Genomic DNA, 17,108 nt, shown 5'->3' on the forward strand with positions numbered 1-17,108 from the left:
GGGTCAAAGGGTGGGGCCCACAGCGGTTCTGAAAGGCCCGAGGGGGCGGAGTCGAGCCCCACGAACTTCCGCTTCGACAGGCTCCGCCCTGCCGCTTCCGCTTCCGGCCCGTTTCCGTGCCTGCGTCCTGGTCTCGGTTGTCAGGGGCCGACCGGGGTTCCGCTCGCCACGCGGACCTGGTTCCACTCCGGTGTCCATGGCCCGGGGCTTCATCTCGGGCTCTCGAGGAGTCCCGGCCCCGCGCCGCTCGGAGGGGCTCGCCTCGCAGACGCCCCCGGCCGTCCGCGCCCTGACCCCAGGCCCCCTTGGGTCCCCGCCTCGCGTGGGGGCCTCGGAGCGCCGGCCCGCGACGGGCGGGCGGAGCTCGCGCCTGGACGGACGGAGGGGCCGAGGCTGCTCGAGAGGAATCACACAGCAGGCGAGGGAGGGCCTGGGAGTGCTCCCCGCGTTTATTAGTGTCGCATCAGCACCTTAAAATACTCCACGTGGTCACATAACGTGAGATTAGAATCTGTTTTCCAAAAACGCTATTTACATTAATCCTGTTTTCCATTAAAAAAAAACACACAAAAACCTAGCAACACGTACATCCTAGAAACCAAACAACGCACAAAGAACTGGACGGGGGGGTCTGCAGGAACGCACGGCGGCACCCCTTAGCCTCCCCTGGGGGAGGGACCCCCAAGCCCAGTCCTCAGGCCCCTGCCAAGGACTTATCTTCCTCTCCACCGGAGGACAGGACGGGTCTCGGGAGGGGTCAAGGAACAGGTGTAGGGGTCAGGCAACTGGCCTTTGGGAGCAAGTGGCCCGGTCTTGTCATGAGGAACCTGTTCTGGGACAAAGGCCAGTCAGGTCTTCATATCTGGGAGTGAGGACAGGGCAGCAATGCTGGCCCTGGCTGCTCTGATCTGCCTGCCGCTGCACAGAGACCTTTGGTTCTGGGCCCAGAGTCCCTCTCCTTCTGGATCTGCAGCCGTGACACTGACTCGGGACACCGGCCTGCATGCCCTGAGGAGATGGGGACCCAGGGGACCAACACAAGGAGGGAGAAGCAGTGGCCCGGATACAGGGCTGGAGCTCACCTCCACGGGACCTCAGCGAGGGCAGAGCTTGCCCACACCATGCCACCAGGCCCACGAGGAGCCTGGCCTTACCCGAATGTGGCTGGTGGCTTAACCTTTGAGTCCTAAGGACCACTGGTCACCCAATGGGCTGAGGACCCCTGCTCCTGTCATGTGGGTCATGGTCTGGGGCCCGTGTTCCTCACTTGCCCCCACCGCCCTCCACGTGCTCACGGCTGCACTGGCTCAGTCACAGACGGCTTTGGCTTCTGCATCACCTTCCTCCCAGGGACAAAGTGCTTTTGTATGTATCCTCAGAACAGCTCCATGAGGTAGGCTGGGGAAACGTGACCATCCCCGTTTAGCCGATGGGGAAACCGAGGCACCAGCGTGAGCAAAGCCCAGGTCTCCAAGTGAGTTATGGTGGTTGGGGTCATCTGCACGACCTCCTGGGCCCATAAACAGTGTGGCCGGTGGGCCCCGTGGCACTGGACAGACCACAACTGGGCTCTGCAGGCCCAGCGGCACAGGGTGGAGGTGCTGGGTGTCTTCTCCTTGTGGGTACAAGGACACAGGGAGGCGTGAGGAAGACAGCTCACAGTAGGGGTGGATGGGACAGCCCCCTTTGGCCCTTCTTCTAAAACTAGCTCTGCAGCTGGAAAGCTAAGTCAAGGGTGTGTCACCTGCACCTCCTTCCCGTTGAGTGTGACCTTTGGAAACGCGAGCAGTAACCAAGGCCCTGAGGCCAGTGGTGGGAACGAGGGGGGAGGCTCAAGGTCCCCAGGCTGCTTCTGAGTGTAGCCGCAGGCAGATGCTGCACAGGCCGCCCAAGGGGTCCTCAGCTCAGCGGCCTGCACCCTCCCCCAGGTCCTTCCCAGGGAGGGGCAGGGCCCCTGGTCCAAGGCCATGTCCAAACGCTGTCTGCCAGCTAGGTCCAAGGCCCTCAGCCATGGACACTCGGACCCTGTACAGCCACCTGGGGGAGGTAAGCAGGTAATAAAATAAGCCATTTTCCATCCACTAAGTGGGACCCCTCTGTGCCACAGGCTGTTGGTGAGGCCCGTCCTCCAGAAGAGCAGGAAAGGCCTGCAGCCTGTCTGCGTTTGGCACTGTTTCTGAGCACAGCATGTGTGGCTCTCGGCCCTAGGAAACTGGGCTCACAGCCCCCTGGGTGGGTCACCATGGTCCTACCGCCACAGCTGCCAAGGGGCAGGAGCTGGGGGGCTCTTCCTGTGGAGTGCTGGGCTGCAGGCCTGTGGGGTAGTGGGAGGACTGGCGAGGACCCTGGCCTCAGGTGGAGGGTAGGCTCGCCCCCCTCCGCAGGGACCCAGACCACAAACATCTCCGTCCTGAGGAGCCCGGCCTAGAGGTGGGGCCCCAGCTTCACCCACAGCCCCAACGGGGCTTGGCCCCTATGGTCTGGCCGCCTTGTCTGAGCTCTAACTGGCCACATTAGTGCTTCAGAGGACAAACACCTGGCTGCCTGGCCAAACACCTCCCAGCCAGCACGGGGGCTGGGGTGGGGGCAGGAGGTGGCAGCTGCGGAAGCCACCGTGCCCACTAAGTCTGGGGCAGGCACAACTCGCAGAAGCAGAGCGGCGCCGCGGGGACGGCCGGGGGGGAGCAGTGGGTGTGGGGGGCGGGGACCCCGGGCAGCACAGCTGCTCTGCCTCAGCCCTAAGGGGCTGTCGGGGCTTCAGAAGAGCAACGTCTTTTTGGCAGCTACATTGCAACATGTATTTGAAAGCATTAAAAAATCCGCAACTATAAAACCGCCACTGCCCCCTGTGGCTGGAGGTCACTGGGATCCACGAGTGGGCGGTGCCGGGGCATCTCTTGCCTGGTTGGTGGCTGGGGCCCAGGGCTGGGCTGACTGGCCTGACTGGCCTCTGTTCTGCCCAGGACGCCCCCGACAGAAGGCTGGCCTTTGGCCTCTGGCCACCCAGCTCGGTGCCTGGGCACACAGGCAGCCGGGGGTCGGGGTGGCCGCCTGCCGGACCCTGGCTCCGAGGAAGCAGAGTCCTGGCTTTCAGGAAGGACAGGACGCAAAGGCAAGAACCCTTCTTGTTGGGGGGCTGGGTGGGGGGAGTCCTGAGGCCACAACACACCTTCCACGATTCTCAAGTTCAACACTGTCCGCCTGACCTCCCACCCCTGCCGAACGTTCTGGTTAAGAAGCAGAGCAGTTGTGGGGTCCCGGTGGGGGGCTGCCCCGTTAGTTTCCAGGTAGTGAGCATGTTCATACTTAAGACTGTTTTTCTCTGGGTTTTTAAGGGTCTGTCTCTGCAGTAAACTGAAATGTTAACAGAAAAGCAGCTGGGCCCTCCCGGCGCTCGGCCATCGCAGGGCTGCAGGGCGGGGAGCCGGCGCGGCCCCTTGGCAGGCGGGGCTAAAAGGTGGACTTGGAGTGTCCGAAGATGCAGATGGGGAAGTGCTTGACGTGGGAGGACCACTGGGCCGCCAGCTGGAAGAACTTGACGTCGTTCCACTCCACACCGTCGATGAGGACTGTGGGGGACAAGACCGCCTGACCCACCTGCCCCTCCTCCAGGCCGTGGCACAGAACGAGGCTGGAGGGCCTGACACCCCCGGGGACTCCCAGGCAACACTCGCTGGTTCTCAGTGGCCCCGTAGGAAGAGGTCTGGGACGGCCCAGCCCACCTTGCTGACCTTCCTGCCAGCTGCCCACCACCGCCCCCACGGCCAGCCCCTTCCCGACTTCAGGGGACCTGCTTGTCCACAGCCCCTCTGCCTCAGCAGGGGTCTGCAAACCCAATTTAAAACACTCTCCACTTAAACCAGAAAATCAACAGAGGCAGGCAGACTTGAGCTCATGAAAAAAGAAAAATCTCGAGAGCTCATATTCTGTTATTTGCAGAGTATCTTCTATAGAAAGGCTGAGATAAAGCACAAAGGGCTGAGAAAACCATTCCACGCACACGAATAGCCTCCTCCACGCGTGTTCAAAGCTCAAACTACGCAGTATGACTTCATAGCAAACCAAAGCATTTCCTGAGGTGAACTTAGAAAAGCCACCCAGCTCGGCTCTGGTTTACTTCCATATCCTCCCCCCACACACACTCCCGCTGGGGGACAGAGAGAGAGACAGAGGAGAGACAGAGAGACAGAGAGAGGGAGGCAGGGAGGCAGGGAGGCAGGGAGGCAAGGGAGAGGGAGGCAGGGAGGCAGGGAGGGAGGCAGGGAGGCAGGGAGGCAGGGAGGCAGGGAGGCAGGGAGGGAGAGGGAGGCAGGGAGGGAGGCAAGGGAGAGGGAGGCAGGGAGGCAGGGAGGCAGGGAGGGAGAGGGAGGCAGGGAGGGAGAGGGAGGCAGGGAGGCAGGGAGGCAGGGAGGGAGAGGGAGGCAGGGAGGCAGGGAGGGAGAGGGAGGCAGGGAGGGAGAGGGAGGCAGGGAGGCAGGGAGGGAGAGGGAGGCAGGGAGGGAGAGGGAGGCAGGGAGGCAGGGAGGCAGGGAGGGAGAGGGAGGCAGGGAGGCAGGGAGGCAGGGAGGGAGAGGGAGGCAGGGAGGGAGGCAAGGGAGAGGGAGGCAGGGAGGCAGGGAGAGGGAGGGAGAGGGAGGCAGGGAGGGAGAGGGAGGCAGGGAGGCAGGGAGGCAGGGAGGCAGGGAGGCAGGCGGGGCGGCTCACCCCGCAGCATGTTCTGCTGGTGCTTGGCGGTGCAGATGAGGCGGCTGATGCCCTCGATGCACTGGCTTTTGGACTCTACATCCTTGTCCTTGGTTTTCTTGGGCAAAAACATCACTAGGAGGAAAAGGGGCTGTGCTGTCCTCCCGTTGTCCCTCAGGGATGGGGGGTAGCAGGGGCTGTGGGCTCACCTTGGCCCTTGGACCCTGCTCATCTGGACCCCCTTCCGCACGGACCCTGCCTGCCACCGCCCGCCCACCAGGAGGCCTTTGCCCGGGGCTCTGGACAGAAGCGGCCCCCAGGCCTGTGGTGCCCTCAGGGCCTGCCCGGCGGCCCCTTCGATTGTCCCGACAGCCAGCCCGCCTCCCCACCTCACCCTTCTTGTTCTTCTCCTTGGTGACCACGGTCATGGACATGGTGGGCGTGGCCGCAGCCTCGCCGCTGCTGGGCAGCCTGCTGACCTGGAGAGACCGGAAGGTGCACTTGAGTGTGTTTTTGGTGGTGGGCGGGTCCTTCCTCTCCGCATCTCTCTTCCTGTCTGCGGGCTGGGCTGCCGTCCAGTAATCCACCTGCAGCCCCATCAGCTCGGCGCCGACGCCCTGGCTGTGAAAGACGAGGGAGGCTCACCCCTCCGTCCTCAGCGGGTGACGGCAGCACCCCCACGGCTGGCACAGGCGAGGAGGCGCCCGCTGGTGCCTGTGCTGCCCGGCATCGGGGGACCACCGGCAGCAGCTGAGGACGGAGGGGAGCTCGGGGCCCAGAGCCCGCTGGCGGGCCGTCCTGGTCTCCTGGGGCAGCCCCATCTGCACCCGTGGCTCCAGCATCGTCACGATGCTGGGGTCACCCAGGAGTGTCCAGACCTGCCGCCTGCCCACGCTGCCGCTCTGTCTGGTGGGCCCAGGCCCACCGACCCCTTGGAGGTGCAGTCTCAGGGCCCAAGTCCTCCCCGACCCTGCGGCGGTCCTGCCTGGGCGAGCTCTGCTCACGAGAGCCTCGAGGGCATCCGACGGGGGCTGCGGACCCCCCACCCACTGTCCCCGCGCCTTCTACTCACATCTGAGTTTCCAAAATCCCCTCTGTGTGCAGAGCACCCCGTATTTGTACTCTGTAGTTCCCGTCCCTAGGAAGGCAGGGGGTGGGGCGAGGTGGGGAGACACCAGGCCAGGACTGAGCAGTCCAGCGCCCCGACTCACTTGTCTGATGAGCCTTGGTCGACACCACCACGGCCCCTGCAGGGCCGCTGAGCCCACCTTCCGCCCTGACCCTCTGCTTCCTGGCACCCCAGGGTACAGCCAGGGACCACGAGGAACTGCCAGTGTTCTCAGCACAGTCCCTGCTGCGCTGAGGGGACGGACGGCGTGAGCTGGGGGGCAGCGTCCGCCCACATGGCTGCATTTACCTGGGGGAGGACAGGCCCCCGCTCACCGACGGGGAGGAGGGCGGGGTGGGTGAGGCCTCCTTGGCCGCGGGAGATGTGGACGGTGGGGTGGACGAGAGTGCGCTGGAGCCCGAGGGGGCCGCGTCATCTGAGTCACCTTGGGAAGGAGTCGGGGGCCAGTGCTGAGCTCCCGCGCTGCTCTGCCCCAAGCCCTCTGGACCCAGACGTGGCAGGGAGGCCAGGCAGCTGTGGGCTGGGTGGGGGCATGTGTGGGAAGCGGGAGACCCCTCCCCCCGCCCCCCCCACCCCCCGCTTAGGCTGAGGGGGAGCTGTCAGGCCTCCAGGGTCAGGAGTGGCCCATCCATGGGGAACAGAAGCCCCTCAGCAAGGTGCGTGTTGGTGCTGGGGCTGCCCCGGCCCTCCTGCACCCCAGCCCCCAATGCAGGGATGATGGAGTTACCTGAAGTGGCCGAAGATGGCTCCACTATTCCAACCTTCACCACCTAGAAGGCAACGGAACGTGCTGGCAGTGGCCCAGGGGTGGCGCTGGGACTCCACACCGGGCAGGGACCTGTTTTCCTACCACCCATCCTCCATGTGCCCCCAGCCCCCAGGAACTCCTGGGGCCGAGCCAGGTCCCAGCCCCTCAGTCTGTGGGACAGAGCTAAGCTCAAGGGAGCCACCGCCTGCGTGGTCAGCCACGGTACGGGCCCTGCTGAGGGACCTCCCTGTGCAGGGGGCATGTTTGGGAGACGTCCTTGAATTAAAGCAAGCTCTGTGGCCACCCCTCACTCCCGGGACGAAGGCTGCCAGCCAGCCCCTGGCCTGGCCCTGAGCTGTGGCCAGCATTCAGGACACACGTGGCCTCCGGCAGGACTGGCGCCCTACCTCCACGAGCGAAACTCTCAGGGCCCACACCCTGGACTCAGCAAACTGCGTGCCTGTGAGACTGGCGGGCGCAGATGTCAGCGGGTCAGGTGCTGGAGTGAGGGAGCCCTGCCCAGCGGGGCCCTAAGGCAGCCCTGGGGCCTGCTCCAAACCCGCGTGGGCTGCTGGTGGGGAGGGGGGGCCTGGCCCCACCCTGACCAGGGCGGGAGCTGTGTCACGTGAAAGAAATCACGACAACAACAACGGCTCCTGCCTCGGTCACGCGGTGGCATCTCAAGTGCAGCCGGCGGGACAGGCCCTCCTGTCACCGCAGCAGCTTCCTCAGGACAGGCTGCTCCGGACCAGCACCCTCCAAGTACAGCCAGCAGCCACCTGACGCCTGAGCAGAGCGAACCACGGCCTAGGAGCCCTGCTGTCTGCCAGGCTGCCGTACGGCTCTCACAGCAGAGGCCGGGCTGGAGACCACGGTGGGACCACAGGCTGTGGACGCGTGGCCTGGCCAGCGAGGAGTAGCCCTTACTCCTTGGCAGTGGGAAAAAGCAAAACCTCCCAACTTACAGGGGTGATCCCAGCCGAGCAAGCCTGCCCTGCGGCTCCCAGAGGACAGAGGCAGCCCTCTGCCCCCACCCCAGGCGGGGCCTGTCCTGAGGCCCGCCGACCCTCGGTACCCCCTGAAGAGCTGAGCCTGACACTGGGCCCGGACACCCAGGACGGTGCTGAGAACTGGATCCTCACCCCCAGGTGGGCTGCCTGCTTCCACATGTCAGGCCCCAGCAGAGCCGGGGCAGCGATACGCCTGGGCTCACCCCCCAACCGCAGCAAGAAAAAACAGAGAGCTTTAGGGTGGGAGAAACGTATAAGGCAAGTCCTCAGCTCAAACTGGTGAGGAAGGTTCTGGAACAGATCAAGTTAATGCAAGAACAGAGCGATTATGGAAGACCTCTCGGCAGAGGAACGGTCTCGCGGCAGCAGGCGGAGCCAGCCAGGCGGCAGCGAAGCTCTGCGCAGGGCACTGCCTGCCCGAGCAGTACTCACCCCTACGAAGGGAATGAACTTCTGAGAGGACTCTTCGTCGGGGCTAAGACGAGGGAAACAGACAGTTAGCGCTCTCCCCGAGGGGCAGGCCCTTTCGGAGCGGCCCTGCCCCACCCACTGCCTCGCTCCCACCCTCCCGCAGGACGCCTGGCCTGGACCTCAGACCCGCAAACCCTTCTGACATACAGAAAGGGCAAACGCATCTCTGCACCGAGGTCCAGAGGCCCACGGGACAGCCCAGAGGGGAAGGGTGGAGAGTGCAGCCTCGCCCAGGAATCCGCCACTCTATCCTGGGGGCCTGGGGCTCGGGGCAGCCAGCCCAGCCTAGCCCAAAGGTCTTCCTGCTGGCCCCACTCACTGAGCCCCGAGAGGCCGGCTTTCTGTGCCCCCAGGATGCCCCAGGAACAGTCTGGGCCTCTGCCAGTGATCGGGGGTGACTGGCCCAAGCCAGGCTAGGGAGGTTTTCTCCCAGACGGTCTGGGTAAAGCTGGTGCCCACTGTGGGGGGGGCCTATCTCCAGGACTTTGGCCTCGGTGATGGGGTGCACACGCCACGTTCTAACAGAACGATGCCCCAAGAGGAGCCCGAGGGCGAGACTGAGGCTCTGTGGGCTGTGCTGCTGCTCTGTGCCCACGGGCTCTGCAGGACTTCTGGCAGAACCTCAGCCTCGCCGGAACCGCTGGTCACAGCCCATCGGTGGCAAAGGCATCCAGTGTCCAAGGGCCCTGGGTGCGGGTGTTGGCAGGAGCCGAGGGGGTGCAAACCCGTCTCTTCCTCTCCCTCCTCCCCAGCCAGGGCTGCTCCTGCCCCCGCCTGGTGTCCGCCTTAGCCTGGGCTGTGGTCCGAGGGGTTCTCCCGCAGGACTGAGGCTCCACCGGCGGCTGGGAGAGCGCCTCCTTCTTGGCCGCCTCCGTGTAGGTCCCCAGGGCGGGGCCGGTCCTGAGCCTTCTGTCCCTCCCCCAGCTTCAGGGAAGATAGGCGCCCCTCCCCGCTTCCTCGGCTGGCGGCGTCCACCCAGCCGTGGGCCTGCTCTCCGAGCTGACCTCCCAGTTCCATTTGTCTCATCTCCCTAAACCAGAGCCTGTCGTCAAAGATCAACTCTTCTGCGGGTGAGTCCACACGTGCGCGCCACGCAAGGCAGTGGCCCAGGGGTGTCACTCAGGGAGAAGCCTCTGCTCCAAGCAGGTGGTTGGGGGGGCCTCCCTGGGTACCAACTCCCGGGACCAGGAGCCCCACGTCGCCAGAGCCTTCAAGAGGCCCTCCCCTCCCTGCCCCTGTGGGGGGGCGGAGGCCTGTACCTGGCTGGCGCTCCCCGTGAAGTGTGGCCACCAGCTGGCCAAGTGACCCTGGCCCAGGGGCCAGCACAAAGTGCTGTCAGGCTGGTCCCGGCAGGAGCCGCCGCCCCCCCCCCAAGGCACCCCCGGGATCTGGGCACCCACGACCTCTGCCCCGGCACCACCCACCCCACCTTCGCAAAAGAGACAGCAAATGTTTTTGGGTGAAAGACCCTACAGGTTCAGTCCATCCAATTGAAAATGACCAGATTACCAGTCTCTCTCCCCCTTGCAAGGAGAGTACAGTTGGAAGAGAAAACTTCTCTTTTTTCATTTCAAGCAACGAATCAACCCAAATCCTGCGCCCAGACCTCCTTCTGCATGCAGGGCGGCAAGAAGCAGGAAGCCGGGTGGGGTCCCTGGCCCAGCGCACGGGAGGCTCGGACCCTCAGGGCTCCCACCCTCGGCGAGCCACGGCCCGTCCCCCCCCCCGCCCCTCCGCCCCACGATCAGCACGCAGAAAGGCAGGCAAACGGGGGCCTCAAGAGACGGGACTCAGGGACTGCTCGCCACAAACGCCAAAGCCAAGCCGCCCCTGGGCCATGCAGACCACATCCAGAACGCGGCACGCGCCCGGCGAGACGGGGGTGACACCAGCTTCCACCGAGACCTTCACCCTGGACCCTGGGTGCGGAGGGGCACACGTGTTCTTGGCAGGGCAGCGGACAGAACTCCTAGGGCCTGAGCCGCGGCTCTGCGGCAAGGCCCCTGGGCGTGGCTCCTGAGACCCGCACATGGGGGGTGGTGTGGCGTGCCTCCCCTTGAGGGGGGGGGGGGGGGCTTGGAGGCTGAGGGGGCACAGCCCACACGAGGCTGGTGTAGAGGCGCTGGGAAGCCCTCTAGCGGTTGCCCGGGGGGACAAACGGCGGGTCCGAGCCCAGGCCGGGAGCTGGCGCTGGGCAGATAGGCCCCTCCCTGCAGGTGCCCTCACGGGGCCTGGGCTGGAGAGGGACCAGAAGGGCCGTGCCCGCTGCCCATCCTCTCCTGGGTCTCCTGACCCCTCCAGGTGGACAGCAGCCTGTTCTCTGTCACAGCAGGCAAAGGCCGACCTGCTGCGCTTCCAGCCCCGGGCTCCAAGCGTGGATGGCACGCTGCCTTCACAGGGCTCCAGCAGGGCATCCGGAGCCCCCGCCCGACCCCCCATGCCGGTGTCACCACTGTAACGCGGAGGCGGGGGCACGAGGCACGGAGGAGGCTCAGGGTCTCCTAAGCCCCGGCTCGAGGCTCACGAGCGCCAACCGCAGCACAGTCGAGAAGCTGTGGCCCAGGCAGCGCAGCATGCCGCGACTCCCGGCGCCTCGGCTGGGGGGGGGGGGGGAGGGGAGGGAAGCCGGCGCAGGCCCACAGGACAGCCCGAGGGGTCAGCAGCGCACACCACGGCTGGTCTTTCTCTAGCCCCTGAGGCTTGTTTAGCAGGACAGTCCAACGAGCTTAGACCCCTCCTCCTGGTCTGGCCCAGGGCCCAGCAGAGAGGCCACTTGGGACCCAAGGACCCTCCCTGGGGGGCTTTCCCAGGAGAGCAAATAACCTGAGACCCATGGCAGAGAAGCGCCCTGAGGGACCCAGTGCAGGACGCCAGGCAGGCAGGGGCCCTGTGTGAAAGGGCAACTCTGGGAGCATCCGGAGCTCAGCTCCCAACAGACAGCCAAACCGAGGGTGGAGCCGCCTTGGGGGAGACGAGCACTTCGCCGTGCGCAGCGGTCCCACCCAGGTAAACGCGGCCTGGGTGCAGGGCGGCGGGGGCTCGGGGCTGGCCACGGACCACTGCCGCCACCCAGGGCGAGCTCCCCATCCCCTCTCCCCACTGCCCCCACGTGGAGGGTCCGCATGAACGCCATCCTCCCCCAGCTGCTGGTACCATGTGCTGGGAGCAAGGCCCACAGTCGGAGAGAGCTGCCAGCACCCGGCAGCTCTCGGGGTGAAACCAGCCCCCGCTGCTCATTTAAGAGGCAGCGCCGCCAGGCTTCAGAGATGGAGCAGCTCTGGGAGAAGAAGTTCAGTCGGCCATTTCTTAAACCCAAACTCAGGACGGAAACAAAGAGCCTGCCCGGCGACTTGCAGGCAGCAGGCTTTTGTCGCTGCAGCTGGGTGGGGGCCCGAGTGCAGGCCTGGCTAGGGCAGCTGGCAGTGCACCGGGGCCCACCTGCTGACACTGCTAAACAGCCTTAAAGACCAGCCAGCGGGCAGAAGGGGGCGCGGCCCCAGGGACAGCGGTACCTGAGAGTAAAGTCAAAATGAAAGTTCTTTCTCCTTTTCAGAAAGCCACCAAAGAGAAAAACATGACGTTACTAGATGCTCAGGTGCGGCGAGGCACCCCCAGGCACGGCACCAGCACAGCGGTCCCCGTGCCCTGCGCAGAGGAAGAGCCGGGAACCTTGCGCTAGGCTGTGCACAGCGGTCCCCGTGCCCCGCGCAGAGGAAGAGCCGGGAACCTTGCGCTAGGCTGTGCGCTGGCCGCCTGCAGAGGCTTTGGCTCGATTCTGCCTCCGCCTTAAGGAGCTGAGCACCGTCCCCGACGGGAGCGGGGGAGCTGTACTTCATCAGCCCGGCGTGGTCTGCCTATTCCTGCCCTTCCCCACCTGGACGCCTCTGTCCGGGGGCTGGCTAAGGGGCCGCTCGATCCCCCAACCTGTGCGCCCAGGCCCACCCCGCCTTGGGCACGGCCCCTGACCACCGTCCTGCACTGGGCGGGGTGAGAAACGGGTCTCCCTGCCGGGAAGCCCCGCTATTGGAGGAGCGTGTGCCCAGGCTAGAGAAGGCAGGTCGCTGCTGGGGGCCAAGCACCAGGACCACTATTCTTGTAACTTTTACTACCGGAAGTCCCAACACACACAACGAGAAAGAAAAAGCGACCAGCTCATTCTAACTCCGATACGCATCGGGAAAGGGTGCAGTGGTCGAGGAGAACTGGGGGCTGCTCGGATGGCTCACAGGCTCCCCCGATCCCAGCTCGGCTTCCCTCCAGCAGAGCCCAATGAGCAACCCAAGGAGCTGGGACAGCGAGAACTGCGGGCTGCCCGCCGAGACCGCAGAGGGACGGTGGGTCGCTGCCGCCGCCCCACACCCACCCAGGCCCCAGGAGGTACCTCTTCTGCTTGTAGGTCAGCATGGCCTCCGCGATGGGCAGCTGGTGGGCGCAGTTGGCCCCTGAGATGTACTGCGTGATCCTCGACACAATGTCTGGCGTGTCCTGCACTGCACGAGGAGACCAGGAGGGGTTCGTGGGGTGCTGCACGCCAGCACCCCGAATCCAGGCGGCCATGCTGGGGGCGGCTGAGCAGCTCCTCTGGCAGCCACCCTCACGGGGTCCTGGGGAGGGCAGCAAGGCCTGTCCAAGTCCTGAAGAGCCCTCCCCGGGGGCCCGGTCGCCAAGGACCTCTGACACTCACGGTGGGCAAAGGGAAGCATCCTGGCCGAGGCTCCACTGGCCCGGCCCGCTGACCCCACCTCCCTCCCAGGCGCTCAGGCCCCAGAGGGGCCTGAGAAAAAGGCAGGCACACAGGTCGCGTCTCAGGGGACAGCGAATGACTCGGGTTCTCACGGAGGCTTGGTGGGGTGGGCGCCAGGGCTGGGGGGGCGTGGCGACGTGGGCACGCGCGCGAGGGGCGTGGCAGCGTAGGCTAGAGGGCGGGGGCGCAAGGGGCGTGGCCGGGGCCCGGGCCTCACCGGCGCTCTGGGCCTCCAGCTTGTTGAATAGGTCTCTCCAGGTCAGATCCTGGAAGAAGTTGTTGTACCTGTAGTCCACGGAGCCCAGGTATCTGGCCACCGGGTGGGAGCCTGCGAGCCGAGGGGAGAGCATCAGGATGCGCGGACCCCGCGCGCAGTTCCGCGCCTCCCCGATGACTTCGGCCCCCAACCCCCGGTCCCCAAGGAAGCGGCTTCTCGGCCTCCTTGGAACACAGATCACTCGGCCGGACCGAGGTGTGTCCTGCAGACCAGACGGCCTCTTGCGCTGCGGGGAGGGGTCTCCTCTACACCTCAGCCCTTTCCAGGAGACAGATTTGTTTGCAACATATTGCGTAAGCCGAAAAATGGGATTTTGGTTTTGATTTGCAGAGGATTCTGATAACTTTAAGAGGTTAATAACCAACCCCTGCTTGGCACTTCGACAACAAATCCAAGACGACATCGAGTCGCCCAAGCTGCGGGGCCTGCGGGCGCTCGGAGGGCGGACGCCGCTGCCGGGCATCCGCGTGGCTCCTGCGGAGGACTCAAGCGCGCCCCTCACCCAGCGGGATGACGAGGAAGCGCATGTAGCCCAGCCAGTCGGGGGTCTTGTGGGACAGCTGCTCCACGAAGAGCCGCAGAATGGCGCTGAGGTAATGCTGCGCTCCCGCCACGGCGATCTTCACGGGGGTCGGCGGCTGGGAATTGCAGTTGCAGCTGCGGTCCCGCAGGCAGGACGAGAGGGAACAGACGCCTCAGGGAGCCGCCCCCGCCGCGAGGGCCGTCCTCGCTGGGCCCGAGGGGGGCCCCAGGGCGCCCCTGCTCCCCTCCACCCGGCCTCTCCCGCGGCTCACGCTGATGGAGTCACCGGAACCCAGGCCCCCCAGACCCGCCCAGGATTCCCCCAGCGCTGAGGAAGCTCCCGCCTGGGCCACTGCTCTCCTCCCTGCCCTGGCAAGACTGCGGATCGGCAGGACGGAGCCACACAAAACGCTGGGGTGCAGAGATCCCCATGGACTCCCGGGCGGCAGCCACGGAGGGTGTGGGACTCACTATCTCTGTATCCGAGAGACGATGGTGCTGAAGGCCGCCTGGACGTCGGCAGCAGAGCACGTGCACACCACGGGGAGCGTGTGCCGCTGCAGGACGTCTGAGAGGAACTGGGAGGCGGCGGAGGGTGAGCCTCCGAGCCACCCACCACCAGCCTCGCCTGTGAGCGCGCCTCGGTCAGGGTCCTCAAACAGGCAAGGCTGGCCAGACACCCCCGCCACTCCATCCTGCGGGTGGACGCCCAGCCCCTGGACGCTCCACCCTGCAGAGGCTGCACTGCCCTTCCCCCCTCCCCTCTGCGGGGAGGCTGCGCCGCCGCCTCCCCCCTCCCCTCTGCAGGGAGGATGGGCCGCCCCCTCCCCCCTCCCCTCTGCGGGGAGGATGCGCCGCCCCTCCCCACCTGCCCCTGCCAGTCCGAGGTGTTGACAAGAATGATGTTTTCGGGGAGCTGGTCATCTGAGATGAGGATGTGGTTTAACTGGTCATACACAGTCTTCCTGGGGATCTGAAGACACAGTGCCCGCCGAGCCCAGCGTGAGGGGAGCTGCGCCTGCCCCTCACCTGCTCAGCCCCACCCCCTCTCCAGCAGCCACCTGGGAGGGCTCAGACACACGGCCTCGCTGTGGACAGCGGCCACGGGGCTGAAGGCGCTGCAGCGGGGCGGCAGCAGCAGCGGCAGTGGGCTGTCCCGACAAGCCCTCCAGGTAGAGAACAAGCGCCCTCGCCTTGGAGCCGCCCGCCCTGGGCCAGCGGGGGTGGCCGGGGTCCCCGCCCTGGGCTGGGCACCCACCTGCAGCTGGCTCCGAGTGTCCGGGCAGCGCTCGTTGTCCAGGCTGTTGGCCCGCTCGTTCTGCGGACGCGCCGGCTGCCGCTCCTTCAGCGACGTGCTCCGGCCCCGGCGGCCGGCCTGCTTCCCCTCGGCCCTGCGGGGGAAGGGACGGGCTGGGGCAGCCTGCAGGAACTCACTGCCCCAGGCAGGGGCCACCCAGCAGCAGAGGCAGTTGAGGATGGTCGTGGTGTGGTGTGCACTGTCAGGCAGCAGGGCCGAAGGCCACACAGAGCCCACGAACCCCAGAGGGCCCGAGGGGCACCTGTGGGGACTGAGACCTCCCACGCCCAGGACACAAGCCTGGTGCAGCCCAGTGCCCGGCGGCCTGGAGCTCCTCCCGGCCCTGACACAGGCCTCTGTGCGCCCCAGCCAGGCCAGTGCCAGCGCCCAGACCCACTGCTTTTGGAAACTTCCTGTCACAGAAACGTAAGACAGGGCACCCTGGTGCTCGAGGTGCCTGCCCCGCTGGGTCTCACGCCAGGGCAGGGGCTGCCATCGGGTGAAGAGCTAGGCTGGGGGTTTCAATACCAAATGCCGTATCAGTGCTGGGTTTTGTTTCTCGTTTCTGTGAGTAGACGTGCGTGGGGTGGCGGGCAGGCGGTGGGCAGTGAGGGCTGATCTGTGGGGCACCACCCTTGAAAATCGGGGCATAAGGCCTGATGCAGCGTGCTGAGCGACAGCTGCACGGGACTGCAGCCCCGGGAGAGGGCGGGGCGGAGGCCCATGCCGGCTCTGTGGCCCTCCAGGGGGCAGCGAGCTGTGGGGTGGGATCTGAGGCCCTGAGGCAGTGGTGGGCATGTGGCCAACTGTGGCCGGGGGTGGGGGGGGGAGGTGGGAGGTGACCACGCAGGGCAGCTCAGAGGGCGAGGGTGGGTGCCCAAGGAAGGAGCAGCAGAGCCGGAGCAAGGACCTGATCGAGGTGGGGGAGGGGAAGAGGGCACGTGAGGGACCCAGAAGGTTCGTCCACCACCAGGAAGCCACCTGAGGTCACTGCACCTCAGACCCCAGCTTTTGATGCGGCGCTCACCCAATTACATGACCCACTCTGGGAGGCAGGGTCCTCGGGACCCCGGCCCAGTTGCCACCCCCTCCCCCGCCCCACAGACGTCCTGCGCTGGACCCCTCACAGTCCGTGAGGGCTGCTGTGCCCGTCCACACAGGCACTGGGTCCAGCTCTCCCGACGCAGCGCACGTGGGCTCAGCGGGGCACACCCTACGTGCTCCGGCACCCAGCACCACGGGAGCAGCGGCACCTAGCACAAGCCCTGCTCCACTCGTACAGTCCCTGGTCCAGGAGAACGTGAGTCAAGGACAGCGGGACCTCCCCTGCCCTCGGAGCAAGCAGCCACACCTCGGCCCGGTCAGACCTGCAGGCGGCTAGTTCGGTGCGGATGGGGGGTGGGGGTCCAATGTGGACCTCCCGGGACGGGCCTGGAGACCTGAGTGCTTCCCAGGTGACGCTCATCCAGTCAGACAGTCCCTCCCACACGGGCCCACACAGGCATTGCCGGCCTGATGGCCTCCCCGGGCGGCCAGTCACCTGGTGGAGGGAATGACCAGAGACTCTGTCTTGGTGATCCGCCCGCTGGGTGGCAGCTTCTCGGTGAACGTGTCCAGGGCAGAGGGCTCCACCTCCGGGCTGTCCTCGGGCGGGGCTGGCTGCTCCCCCGGGGCGGGTGCGCTCTGACGGACAGAGAATGGCGCTGGTCAGGAACGCACGCCCCCCGGGGCCTCCTCTCGGCCATGCGCTCCTGTGCCAGAGGGGCCCTGGGTTGGGTGAGGCTGCCTAGGCCTCTCTTGGTCTGGTGGCTCCCTGCGTGTGGACACGGCCACGTGCTGCCCTGGGAAGTGAGCTGACTTCACCCTCCAACCACAGGGCTCAGTCCTGGCTGCCACCGAGAGACCCGCACCAACCCTCCCCAAACCTCCTCTGGACCTTCCCTAAGAACCCTCACAAGGGCAGCAGGAACCAGCCGTGGTGTTCACGGGCCGTGCCTGACAGGGAAGCGTGGGGACGCCTGCTGCCCCCCAGAGCTGGGGTGAATCCAGGGCGGGCCTTGACCATCCCCCTGCGGTGCGGTGAATCCGGGGGGCCCTGAACGTCCCCCAGGGGTGGGGGTGAATCCGGGGGGCCCTGAACGTCCCCCAGGGGTGGGGGTGAATCCGGGGGGCCCTGACCGTCCCCCTGGGGTGGGGTGAATCCGGGGGGCCCTGAACGTCCCCCAGG

General features: G+C 66.1%; 1 protein-coding gene across 12 annotated transcripts in view; it reads right to left on the reverse strand.

Moving 5' to 3' along the window:
• Positions 1-424: 424 nt before the first annotated feature.
• PACS2 (phosphofurin acidic cluster sorting protein 2) overlaps positions 425-17,108 on the reverse strand; it is a 64,158-nt gene continuing 47,474 nt past the window's right edge. For 2 of the 12 annotated variants that reach the window (XM_073799959.1, XM_073799958.1), the window contains exons 12-24: positions 16,422-16,564; positions 14,843-14,975; positions 14,453-14,557; positions 14,056-14,162; positions 13,565-13,719; positions 13,003-13,113; positions 12,423-12,645; positions 8,003-8,045; positions 6,540-6,582; positions 6,101-6,332; positions 5,078-5,304; positions 4,705-4,818; positions 3,309-3,569 (exon numbers count right to left, since the gene is read on the reverse strand). In XM_073799959.1, coding sequence (XP_073656060.1) covers positions 3,451-3,569; positions 4,705-4,818; positions 5,078-5,304; positions 6,101-6,332; positions 6,540-6,582; positions 8,003-8,045; positions 12,423-12,645; positions 13,003-13,113; positions 13,565-13,719; positions 14,056-14,162; positions 14,453-14,557; positions 14,843-14,975; positions 16,422-16,564 — 1,755 coding nt within the window. In that variant the 3' untranslated portion in view covers positions 3,309-3,450. The other 10 variants (XM_033850469.2, XM_033850466.2, XM_073799960.1 and 7 more) reach the window with 9 other exon arrangements.

Source organism: Tursiops truncatus, chromosome 2, assembly GCF_011762595.2.
Source record: "Tursiops truncatus isolate mTurTru1 chromosome 2, mTurTru1.mat.Y, whole genome shotgun sequence".
NCBI lineage: Eukaryota > Metazoa > Chordata > Mammalia > Artiodactyla > Delphinidae > Tursiops > Tursiops truncatus.